This window comes from Peromyscus californicus, unplaced genomic scaffold (assembly GCF_007827085.1).
Source record: "Peromyscus californicus insignis strain IS unplaced genomic scaffold, ASM782708v3 Scaffold_13__1_contigs__length_99412109, whole genome shotgun sequence".
NCBI lineage: Eukaryota > Metazoa > Chordata > Mammalia > Rodentia > Cricetidae > Peromyscus > Peromyscus californicus.
The window spans coordinates 85,164,753-85,177,772 of NW_026294424.1; the positions used below are offsets into that span (position 1 = coordinate 85,164,753).

General features: G+C 43.7%; 1 protein-coding gene across 1 annotated transcript; it reads right to left on the reverse strand.

Annotated features, from left to right (window-relative positions):
- Positions 1-662: 662 nt before the first annotated feature.
- On the reverse strand, positions 663-3,104 carry Cxcl11 (C-X-C motif chemokine ligand 11). The gene is made up of 5 exons (XM_052735836.1): positions 3,091-3,104; positions 2,498-2,616; positions 1,121-1,247; positions 944-1,016; positions 663-707 (listed from the first exon to the last, which is right to left on the reverse strand). The coding sequence occupies exons 1-5, from the start codon at positions 3,102-3,104 to the stop codon at positions 663-665; spliced, it is 378 nt and encodes a 125-aa protein (XP_052591796.1).
- Positions 3,105-13,020: the final 9,916 nt, after the last annotated feature.

The window sequence follows — 13,020 nt, forward strand, 5'->3', positions numbered from 1 at the left end:
AGAATCACAAGGAACAGATTGATAGATGTTCATAGATTTTTTTTTCAACATTTTTCTTTGGTGAGCAAAAACAATTTATATTTAAAATGTAACCAGGCTATTGTCACTGATAAAATAGATAAAAAAGGAATGTGAGGAAATACACATCTTAACCCCTTTAGTGCACCTCGGGAAATCCAGTGTTGCTAACTCAGGAAACATGAGTGTTCTGCCATGTCTGCGCTGCGTCTCGTGAATGACAGTCTTTGGAAATGAATAAACAAGGTGGTACATGGAAACTAGATGTTTATGTACTGCAGGATATTTGGGGAAAGGAATGCTTATTTTTTTTTTATGAAAAATCCTTTAAGGAATGTTTTACTACACACTTAGATGCTTTTGAGTCCAGTACTGAGCTGGGCTCCAGTAACAATGCGTCCATTGTAACCACAGAAGGTAGTGCGGAATGTGCACACATACAGACATGTGACTTTAGAGATAAATATTTTCATAGCCAAGCAGAACAGTTAGGCATATCAAACCTCCTTGATGGTTCTGTAACCTGGTAATACATGGGTACATATTCCAAGACAGGAGAAGGTCCGATTCTTATCTCAGAGTTCATATTTGAGTAATCACAGTCAGACACTCCCAGGTTTCCAGTCTTTTTTTTTTTTTTTTTTTCAGGACTTGTTTTGGTGCCCTAAAAACTTCTTTCTTTCTATTGCCTGTAATGAGAAAATGAAGAGTTTTGTTTACTGAGTTGTTTTGTATCCTCAATAACTAAGAGCTAACCTGTAAAAACACGGAGCAGGAAAAGGATGTTGCCATAACCCAGGACCCCTTAAATGCTTCATGAACGTTCTGTTAGGGTTGTAATGGGGTCTTCTGCAGTTGCCTGTTTTCTCTGTTCCAGAGCTCTTGTGGATACAATCACATTCTGACTTGAAGTCTGGTAACCTACCTGTCGTATTAAGCGTGCTTGCTTTGATTTGGGGTCCAGGCACGTTTGTCGTTTGTGTCCTTTCAGGGTAACACTGTTAGGGAGGGCACAGAGAAGTCGTAAACTTCAGGGGAGAGCGTCAACAAAACAAGACCGGCTACACCACTCACTGCCCTCTCCAGCAAGCCCGTTACTTACATCACTTCAACTTTGTCACAGCCGTTACTCGGGTAAATTACAGAGACCGTCTCGATATCTGCCAGCTTGACTGCCTTCACTCTGGGGTCTATGCAAAGACAGCGCCCCCTTTTGAACATACTGAAGCCTGGAACAGATGGCAGAACTGGTCAGTCAGGGCTGTGATTTACAATCCCGGCAGTGGACAGCAGACACATTTCCAGTAATCTCATTTGTGCAGATTGGAATTGAGTTTGAATCTCCCTATAATATTTCCCTCTGCTTTATGCTAATTTATTATATCCTTGATTATTTCATTCATTCATGTTTATTAATTATTTAACTTAGGTTTCAGATAAGACTCACTTGCTGTTTGACCCAGGCTGGCCTCTAGCTCACCATAAAGCCCAAGATGACCTTGAACTTGAAGCAGGTACATAGCAGGCCCCACATCTTAGTACTATCATCCTACCTCACCTCAGCCTCTCTAAGTGCTGAACTTACATTGTGCTGTGTGTACACCACCAGCCCAGCACAACTACACAAGATATAGAAACCCCGAGAACAACGTGGCTCTTTTCTTCTGTATTCATTTTAAATTAGTTCATAGCTGGCGCAGACCCTGGTGATCTGTTCTTTATTAAATGAGCAAATAATGCAGATTCTAGATTAACACTAAGTGTCATAAATCGTGTTACCCTCCACAGCTAAACCTGTCTTTCAGACCTCGCAAATGCCTCCAGGGAAACCACCAAGATTTGTTCTTTTAGAAGAGCAGGGGGAGTTCTAAAAATGACTAGGTCTGTTTTATAGACTCTGTATTTCCTCGCCTGGGTCTGCTGTGATAACCACAGAAGAACCAGCAGATCACAGGGCAGCTCTGGGTTCAGCTTATGGGAAAATGTTAATAATGTTTCTATCTAGAGACAACATTCTTTGGGGGAAGGCCTACAGAGGGCTGCCAGTGTCCATACTGTCCTTCAAACACTCTTGTTCTCAAGTGAAGTATTGATCAAACACATATGAAATGACTATGACCATCGCCCCAGCGAGAATTTCCTTTTTCCTGTTCTGAAAGTATAATACATTAGTGGGCTCATGCTTAAAAAACTAATTTTCCCAGGATACCAACATAATCCCATATAAGATTCTCTGAACAGACATTGAGAGCTACCTCTAAAGGCTCTTGCTAGATAATTGTCAGGAAATTAAGAAATCCATAGTTTTTATCATTCATAGCTAAAATAATCATTTTATATAAAGAGTTCCAACATTTCCTGCCATTGCTAGAACTTCTAATGTGTGAAATTAAGTAAATTGACTGTGTATTTTAGAGAAAAGACATTTGAAAGGTAACCAAGTGAGCGTATAGGCTTAGAAGCAAAAGGAGCCATCTACCTTGAACAGCTGTAGCACAGATGATCACAGCCAAGGCGATGGCCGTGCCCTTCATGTTCACCTCGGCTGCTGCTGCTCCTCCTTGGCTTCGATGCTCTTTGCAGAGAGCAGTGAGCAGGCTGGACCCCAGGAGTGTGTCAGGAGCATTTTATAGCCAGCAATCCTTGTGTAGAAACAGGAATTTCCCTCCTTGACTCATGTAGCTTTCTTGCTTCCTAGATTTCTTGCTTCCTAGAGTTTCCCTTTTCTCTCACGTCAGTGTCTCTGCCTTCCTGTCTACACAGGGAGGACTGTGACTGGAATGTGAAAGTACTTGGGAACTAGAGTGCTGTATGCACAGTAGCTCACTCCCATGGGAAGCAGCTGTCTATAGGTGACTTTTCCTAGAAATGCCTTTGTCTGGTGATTCTGGGCAGTGCAATCCCAAGACCCACAGACTCAGGAAGACCTTCCTGGGTCCAGTCAGTTCATCCTCCTCCTTCACATAGTATGCAAAAGGATATGCACATTAGGCACATGTTATTTGCTAACAGGTGACCTTCATCTAACTTTATTTTGCTTTCAATTTCAGGTCTGAAATACTTTCCCCATACCTGTGCACTTGCATCTATTTCTGTTTGAATTTTAAAGTCGTGTGTGTGTGCACGCGCGCGCGCGCTTTTTTTCTGCAGACACTTGTATGTTTTCTCTTAAGGACTATAAAGACAAAGTCATCACCTCTTTCTGTTCCTCTTAAGTTTTCTGAATCAGTTTTAAATGTGTCACTTATAGAAACAGAAGGAGCTCAAATCCATGTTTCTTTGTTTGTTTTTTTTAAAGAGAACTTCAGGCTGGGGGTGGTAGCAGCACACACACATCTTTAATCCCAGCACTCGGGAGTTAGAGGCAGGCAGATCTCCATGAATTCAAGACCAGCCTGATCTACAAAGCAAGGTCTGTATTTGCAGATCACTTAGATGATTGCAGGAGCAAAGAATGAAAAAGGGTCCCTCCTCTTCCTCCCTGAGAATGACAAGGTGGTCTGTAGGGCGGCTGTTCTTCTGGGTCGACCTAGCAGTGGAAGAGCTGTGCCCCCTGACTCCATATGGATATGGCCGTGTCCGCTTTCCCTTAGAAATCACAGTGTAAATGCAATAGATGTGAAAGTGTGGCGAGCTGCGAGGGGGCTGCTTGTGTGTTGAAACTTTCGTACTTGCTTTCCTGCACCTAAGGAAAGCCCAGCCTAAGGGTTGGCAAGTGTCCCCCACTCCTTCCTCTCAGTAATCCAGTTTCCTGGAAAGCGCCACCCTTTTACAGCAGTTCAACAAATGTTCGCTCCCGTTCAAACGTATGTCACAATCCTGGCATTCTTACAGACTTTGTAACCAAATCCCTTCTTGTAGAACTTTTGCCTTACATATATGATGTCTGCAGATGTGTGGGGTGGGAGAGGTCTTTACGATTGGCTCTGCCTTGTTCTCCCCTGACAGTCTGTGGTGTCACATGACAGGGTTCTTTCTTTCAGAACATCCCTCACTCCCGGATCCCCTGCTCTCTGTAGAGTTTAGTGCTTCGGACCTGGACTTCGTCCTTCGTCTCCTGTTCTGAGTGCCTTAAGTCCCCATAGCTTTGTGATTTCTTTTTTTTGACATGGTCTTCTGCTGTGGAGCTCAGGTTGGTTTAACTTGTGACTATCCTCTTGCCTCAGCCTTTCAAGTGCTGAGAATATAGGCATGTGCCAATATGATTGAGCCCTCACTTATTTCTTTAAAAAAGTGACATCTTGGCCGGGCGGTGGTGGCGCACGCCTTTAATCCCAGCACTCGGGAGGCAGAGCCAGGCGGATCTCTGTGAGTTCGAGGCCAGCCTGGTCTACAGAGTGAGATCCAGGAAAGGCGCAAAGCTACACAGAGAAACCCTGTCTCGAAAAACCAAAAAAAAAAAAAAAAAAAAAAAAAAAAAAAAAAAAAAAGTGACATCTTAATATTCATATTACATAATGATCATTTCTTCTAATTTTATAGAACTGACTGCCCTGGCCTAGCTTATCCAGGAATAATATAAACTACACCATAGCTTTAAATCTCTAGTAGCCACATTTAAAAATAAAAATAACTGAAAATAATTTAAGCAATATAGTAATATAATTCAAAACATAAAAGACTATTTTGCTGCCTAATCAGCATTAAATGAGATTTTATTTTTTTATTATTATTAAGAGTTCAAACTGAACCAGTGACATGTCAAATGCTCAGTAGTCATATGTGCTTAGTAACTGCCATATGGGACAGGAGGACCTAGTTAGTACATGCATTCCATGTTTAGTATATACTGGCTGCCATGATGCTCGCTCTAAAACAGCTGAAGACAACAGATGCCATGATTTTGCTTTATGGCAACGTCTCTAAGCTTCCCTAATGGTTTTCTGTTCACTGCGAATTGTATCTCATTGCTCTTTTCTTCAAGTAAAATGAAAAAAGATTAAATTATAGTTTGTTTTTCAAAATATCTTTATTATTTTTAATTGTGTTTTTTCATGTATGTCTGTGTGGGGCATGTGAGTGCAAGTGCCCTCAGAGGCCAGCAGCATCAGGCCACCAGGAGCTGGAGTTACAGGTGGTCCTGAGCCCCCAGTATGAGTGCTGAGACGTGAACTCAGGTCCTCTAGAAGAGCCGTTTTGTTCTCTTAACCGCTGAGACATCCCTCCAGTCTCCTAAACTATAGATTCTGTCCTTTTAGAACTACTGCATTTTTTTTGTTGTTATTTCTCAAATTGGGCTATTTTCTGTTTTACATTCCAGGTCCACCTAGTCAGTGTCCCCTTGAATTTAAGGAATATCCCAGGAAATGAATCTAATTTCCATCTCTTAAAAACTGTGTGGCCTAGTGAGTTTTCTGTTCTTGCGATAAAACATCATGACCAGAAGCATCCTGGGAGGGAAGGGGTTTATTTCTGCTTACAGGTCACACTCCATCACTGAGGGCAGCCAGGGCAGGAACTCAAGCAGGACCTGAAGCAGAGACCATGGAAGAATGCTGCTCACTGGCTTGCTCCTTGCTAACTTTTTTATACACCCCCAAGACTACCTGCCTGAGGAATAGTTCTGCCCACAGTGGACTGGGCACCTCAATCAGTTTCCAAGACGATTGACACAGATAGGCCCACAGGCCAGTCTGACGGGTGCAGTTCTTCAGTGGGGGTTCCCCCTTACCAGGTTACACTAGGTTGTGTCAAGTTGACGGTGAAAGATAACAGCATGTGATCCATTTGAACCTCTAGTAATGCTTCCACATGATTCTGTCCATGTAGACTTCAAAATGCTGGGGCTGAGCTGTAGCTCAGAGGTAGCACACTTGCCCAGTGCATCTGTAGGCTCTATGACTGACCCCTAAAACTCCCAACGTAGTTTTCAAATTTGAAGAGATTAATGCAAGTCATTTAAGTGTAATGTTAACTCTCCATTCAATAAGTTTCAGAAATGCATACTGACTCCCTCACCTAATGTTAATACCAAGGATATTTTCTTCAGCTCAGCTAGTGAAAAGCAAACTGGAAATGGAAACTATACCATTTCCATTTATTAGAAACCAGCATGATATAACAGAATCCTGTTTTAGGTTTATAGAAGACAGATGACTCACTCCTGCGGGAGAGAGTGCCAGAAGTCTAAAATGACATGTCCAGACTGAAGACGGTGATTCCCAAACTCAGCTCCTTAAACCTAAGATCGTACACCTGCTGCCCTTTTATCAAGTAATTCCATCATTTTAGGGAGCTGTTAGTCAATTTTTGTATTGTTAAGACAATGACGCTATGATTTCCTTACAACATTAAAAAACTGATCCAGAGGTCAGGAAAACCCCTACACACTGTGTTCAAAGCATCTGTCAGACCCTGAGTAAGACCACAGTGAAGGAAACAGAAACTAGACATAAATCGTATAAACACAGCAGTCCATTAAAAGCACTGAGAAACTGTGCATTTTATTGTTGCTGAAAAGAGCGCCAGAGTGAGGAGGAATTTTGAGTAATGCTGTTTCTGAACTTAAGCTTAATCTTCTGGTAATTCGACACATGAAAACGTTTTTAAAATGCATTCTGCTTAGGCCATCTGGTATTTGAAACAGATCTGCCACGTTTCATAAGCACCGCTTCACGTTTGATATGAGCGGCCCCAGATGTTACAGCATCGCGTATGTGCACCAAATAAGGGTCAGTTTCAGCGGCCGCCTCCATCTGAATGACTTCCCCATGCTGGAGAGAGCCACCGTGGGTCCTCGTTTCCTGCCTTGTCAGCAAGCCCGGGAGCATGGAATCAAAACTGCAGCTCACGCGAACAGCACTGGAATCTGCTGGACTTCCGGTGCTAATGGGAGGCACTTCAGTGTCTGAAAGGCAGGGGAGAAACAGCTTTTGACTTCCATTCATCAGAGATTTTAAAAGCTGTTTATTTTGTGTACTTCACGTTCACATGTGAGTGGGCGCACATATGTATGTAGTGTGCATATGGAGGCTGTGTGTTGACATGCGTGTGAACACACATATGTATGCATATGGAGGCCTGAGGGTGGTGTTGAGTGACTCCCTGGATCGCTCCATTGTATGGAGAGAGGCAGGTTCTCTTGCTGATCCCAGAACTTGCCAATTCTGGCTAATTAGCCAACTTGCCCCTGTGTCTGCCTCCCAAGTGCTGAGACTAGGGGTGGGGGTCACTGCCATGGCTTTTATGTGGGTTCTGGGAATGTGAACTCCAGTTCTCACACTTGCCAGGGAAGTGTTTGATGCACTGAGCCAAGGCCTCAGCCCCTGATAAGCAGTTAATAAGAGTCGGATCTACTGTACTGGTTCCTGCTGGTCTGCTGCCCACGTCTCCAGCTTGTTCCTGCCCTTAGTGGACTCTTAATTGGCTGGGTTAAACTTACTGTGCATTTTCATCTATTAAACTATAAGCAAGGTGTTTGTTAAGGTATCCGCTTTCATTCCTTTTGGAAATTGAGTTTGAGCTACAAAGAGTTTGAGCTGTTTCCCTTCTGAATATTTCTCTACCTTTTTTTAGAAGAAAAAATATCAGATATAATAGTAGTTATTATTTGCTCTTTTTTCTTTTCTAGCCTGGGAAAGCACAGTGCCTCAACAAATATCTATAACCAGACTCGCTTGTCTTAGGATATCACTTTTTATGAAATCCACTGCCAAGCTAATTATATTAGTATATAATTAACACATGCTAAGGCTGTTCACTTATTTTTTTATGATTTATTCTTTATTTTATGTGCATTCATGCTTTGTCTGCATGGATGCATGTATAAGGGTGTTGGATCCCCTGGAACTGGAGTTACAGACTGCTGTGAGCTGCCATGTGGGTGCTGGGAATTGAACCCAGGCCCTTTGGAAGATCAGCCAGTGTTCTTAACCGCTGAGCCATCTCTCCAGACCCACCTATTTTACTTTTAAGTAATTCTAAAGGAAAGAAAAGAACATGAGTCTGAAAACTAATTAATTTAGAATATTAGGTAAGTTCAAAAGAATCTTATGCCAAAACGCAGAACACAGGGTTGGAGTGATGACTCAGTGGTTAAGTCCTGACTGTTCTTGCTGAGGCCTCAGGTTCGATTCCCAGCACCCCCTTGGTGGCTCACAACCATCTCTAACTCCAATACCCTCTTCTGGTCTCCGAGGGCACCGGGCACATACGCAGTGCATGTATGTCTGTACATGCAGGCCAAACACTCATGCATATAATGAACCAGAAATAACAGATGCAAACACAGGGAGTGTTCGAGTTCTGTAACCTCACTGGCTAGACTGGCCCGCTTTTCTGTGTCCTCCACACCCCTGTCAGGGAGTCTGCTGTCATTTGCATGTGTCTGAGCCAGGAACAGTGTACAGCACACAACAACTTCAGTGTCTGCGTGAGCTTCAGAGAGAGCATTTTCCTCCCAACAAAGGCAGCTCTATGCGTGGCCTTCGGTTGGCCACCCAGAACAGAACATGACCGCAGGGGCAATGTCGATGTCCATGTTAATTTTCCAAGTTGGGAAACAGCGTGGCTATTGTTAAGGAATAGAAACACGCAGGAGAGTAGCAGTGAGCGGCATTCCAAACAACTAGTGGATTCAGTAACAGGGCACTCTTGGGCAGTAGCTTGATTGCCGTTCCTGTATTGCCACTGATACCCCGAGAGGAGAGAGGAGGGGAGCAGATCTGAGTGACACTGTCCCGGGTCTAGTTGGAGGACCCTGCTTCGAGGGATGAGTTCTGCCTGTGAATATTAGAAGAGCCATGTGGGCAAGGTATGACATTGCATTGGACTTCCTGGTATTTTAATGGGCTCTGACTCAAATGACCGGTTGTAGGGGACATTCCGGGACATGTGGTTTGCCAGTTTGAACTAGAGGTTAACTAGACCTGTTTAACACAGGAGATCTGCCCAGGAGTGTAAAAAGGGGATTGGAAGGACATTTTTGTCATTTACAGTTACTATATTATATTAAACTTAACTGACTTTTGTATTCGAGACAAGAGTAGCCTTTTAAATATTTGGAAAAGCTCCAAGTTTAGTGGTTTTTAAGGAATTGAGTATATTTCTTTTTAGATGAAGTGAAAGATTCCTGCCATTTCCCCGTTTTCTGTTCTGCCTTAGATCCACAGCTTCGTTTTCTTTTTGTGGCCCCAGCTTCCCAACTCTTGGTTTTAATGCATAGAGAGCTGAGTAATGAAGGTCTGAGCAGAGCCTCATCTATCTCCCTCTGGGCGTGGTTGCCCACTCTGACCTTGCATCTGTACCTGTTGGTGGCTGGAACGATATAGGAGCAAGGCAGATGGATGGGGACCAGAATAATGGCTGTTGCTTGTTTGATATCTGCGGTGTGCCGTGGAGTGGACAGTGTCTCCAATTACGTAATACTTCGGTAAGAAAGAGCACATCTATTTAAAGAAGAAAACAAGGATTCGAGCATGTATACAATGCTGTATACAACCACTTATAAGAAGCAGGGTCAGGGTAGCAGAGGTGAACATCGCAGGAGAACGCCTTTCTACTCTGCTGCAATAGGAAGGAAGGGCGGCCTCAGAGGTCTGACCCTAACTTGCATACTGAGGCCTCCCTGACAAAAGATGATTGGAACAGGAGGCAAAGTGTGCGGCAGTTTGAGACAAGGAGGCTGAGGGTCTTGGGGAAGAAGCAGGGAAGAAAGCTTGAGAAGGTCGAGGCCCTGTGATTGACGTTTCAGACGATTATCGTGGGACTGGTTAAAATATGGTCTCTGTTAGTCATCATTCCCTTCTGTGTCACCATCCTGACCAGCAGTAGTCACTCTCAGGACAGCCAGTGCAGAGCCCAGGGACAAGGGACAAGGTGACAGACCTGTGGTCGGCACTTGGCGGTAGCTGACATTCAGTTAGTGCAGCAGGTCAGCTCCAGACTGCGGGAATCTGTAGTAAAGGAGGCCATGTGGCCTTCCATGGCCAATGGGGAAGGAGCAGACAGGGGGCAAAGAAACGTTTGTATCTGTGAGGAAGGGTTATTACACACTGAGAAACAGCTAAATGTCACATGAGCCCTGGACCAAAACCTAGAAAAAGGACATTAGTGACAAATCTGGTCTGAAGTTTAGTTAGTGAGGTGCCGTTGTTCATTCCCTGCTCTTGATAATTGTAAGACGGTTATAAAGATGTTGACATTAAAGGAAGAAAGGAAGGGGGATAAGGACCTTCTTTATATAATTTTTTTTTTTACAATTTCCTTATGTCTAAAATTAGCTCAGAATAAAGATTTAAAATTATCATACACAATGATTGCATAGTGCTCATTATGATGATCAGTTTAAACTTAGAAACTATAAAAACAAAAGAACTTGCTGGGCGGTGGTGGCGCACGCCTTTAATCCCAGCACTCGGGAGGCAGAGCCAGGCGGATCTCTGTGAGTTCGAGGCCAGCCTGGACTACCAAGTGAGTTCCAGGAAAGGCGCAAAGCTACACAGAGAAACCCTGTCTCGAAAAACCCAAAAAAAAAAAAAGAAAAAAAGAAAAACCAAAAGAACTTTGCATGACACCTGGCGATTGAAATTTGTGGAAATAGTGTCAGACAGTTGTGAAAGGGTGGTCCAAAGACATTCACGCTGCACATGACTTTAAAGGGAAGGAGATGCTGGGAACGAAGGAAATTCTACATTACTTGAAGTAAAGGCCATTAGTGCAGAAAAGCTCTCCTAGCATGAAGCTGTGCACCGCTAAGCTGCCTGTGACTGATTGCTAGAATGATCTCCACTGGTGAAGTCCGTGGGTCATGTGTGAAGATGTTGGTGGCCGTACATGCCTTGGTGCCTGCCAAGTCTAAAGACAGCGTCTTTGCCTCATTTTCTTTTTGAAGTTTTTATTAATTATTATTATTTTACATACATGGGTATTTTGCCTACAGGTATGTCTGTGCACCAAGTATGTACCTGATGCCTACAGAGGCCAGAAGAAGACATTGAATCCCCTTGAACTAGAGTTAGAGACAGTGGAGCCTCCGTGTAGGTGCTGGGAGTCAAACTGAGGTTCTCTGGGAGAACAGCCAGTACTTTTAACAGCCAAGCCATCTCTCTAGCCCCTCTGCCATTTTCTTTTGCCCAGTTTAAGAGTTCACTTTTCTAGGCAGCCACCTAATATGTACAGAGGCCCCGATCCTCTGATGCACCCCGCGCCCATTTCAGTTTGAAATGTTCCCGACCAGTTGCTTTTAACCATAATTTCCTTCTCATTGTCACGCTTACTTTGTGCCCAGTATTCTCCCTCTCTCTCCTAACTCTTGTGTTTCTTTCATAGCACAATGAGGGGATCCATTGTCCCCGTTTGACGTATGTGGGTACAGAAGGAAGATGCATGCACAGTGCCACATGGCGATTGAGTAGTCACATGACCAGAACACAGATAGGTTGGGATCTGCACTTGGGCATTTGTGGTTTTTGGTTTAGTGACACAGTTGCATACTTAAAAAAAAAAAAAACAGCAAGGCAGGAATATAATAGTAAGGCATATAGTTGGGATACTTGGAAATGATGAGAAAATGCAGTAAAATCAACATTACTGTCGCTTTTGGGAGCTTTGATCTCTATGCATGTCCTTTTATTAGTAAATCACCTGTTTATATTGTTTTAAAAAAATAACCAGCCGGGCGGTGGTGGCGCACGCCTTTAATCCCAGCACTCGGGAGGCAGAGCCAGGCAGATCTCTGTGAGTTCGAGGCCAGCCTGGTCTCCAAAGCGAGTTCCAGGAAAGGCGCAAAGCTACACAGAGAAACCCTGTCTCAAAAAACCAAAAAAAAGAAAAAAGAAAACCAGGTCTGTCTGAAGGCACACGCCTTTACTCCCAGCACCTGGGAGGTAGAGGCAGGGGGACATCTATGAGTTAAAGGCCAGCCAGACAGGATACATAGTGAGACCCTGTCTCAAACAAATAAACAAATGAACAAACAAAAGCAACCCCCCCAAAGTTTGTCCAGCACTGGAAAAACGTGCCTGTAAAATGTTTAGAATGGAAGAAACACTAGGGTGTGAAGTGGGGTGGAGTGGACCTCTGGGAGTCTGCAACACTGAATGCGTCCAGCTGGTCTATGATGTGGACCTGAGCTGCCCTGAGCTGCCCAAGAACCCGCTACTCAATGCGCGTTACTCTGAGAATTAGTTAAATAGAAAGTTGGTTAAGTGCATATATTAGCACTTAGAGACTCGATAATGTCACAATTTTAGGAATCAATCATCAATGATTCATTCATATATGTAGACACATTCATCTCTATCTTTCTGTTTTCTTGGGCAGAAAAAAAATCCCTAATTATTTAAGAGGTGAGAAAAGTGATAGGAATTTTCCTGTCTATTTTTACACACAACACAGAAACCATCTAGTCTGCTGTAGAAACCGCGGATTGTTACTGTTCAGTCTGTAGTTGTGGCTTTCCCCCTACATACTGGTCTAAAATTTAAAAAATTTTTAAATTTGTGGGGAGTGTGGGGTGTCATAGCACATTCCTGCTTTAGAACATCCAAAGGTCGTAGTTCTCTTAGGCTGACCCTTCTTTCCGTCCTCCCTTCTTCTCACGACATAGTCCAGACTGTGCCTCAAACTCATGATCCCCCTGCCTCAGCCTCCAGGCTGGCTTATGTTTTTGTTGTTGTTTGTTTCATTTTATTTGTTTGGTTTTTGAATCAGGGTCTCACTGGGTAGCCCTCGCTGGCTTAGAACTCTCTATTTAGACCAGGCTGGCCTCAAACTCAGATACTCACCTGCCTCTGCCTCTGGAGTAAGTGCCGTGCACTCCCACAGCCAGCTGGCTTTGGTTCTTACTGTCTTCTCTTCCCTTTCTCCTGTGGGGGTTTGGCTTTTCCCCAGAGTCTCTGCTCACACTTTGAGTTCCTTTCGTCTCTGCAGTCTTACTTTCTGATAGCAGGAAATTGAAGCTTCTCTGCTAGTAGTACTACTAGCTGTTTGCTTTGGATTTTTGAGACCGGGTTTCACTATGTAGCCCTGGCTGTCCTAGAACTCACTATATAGACCAAGCTG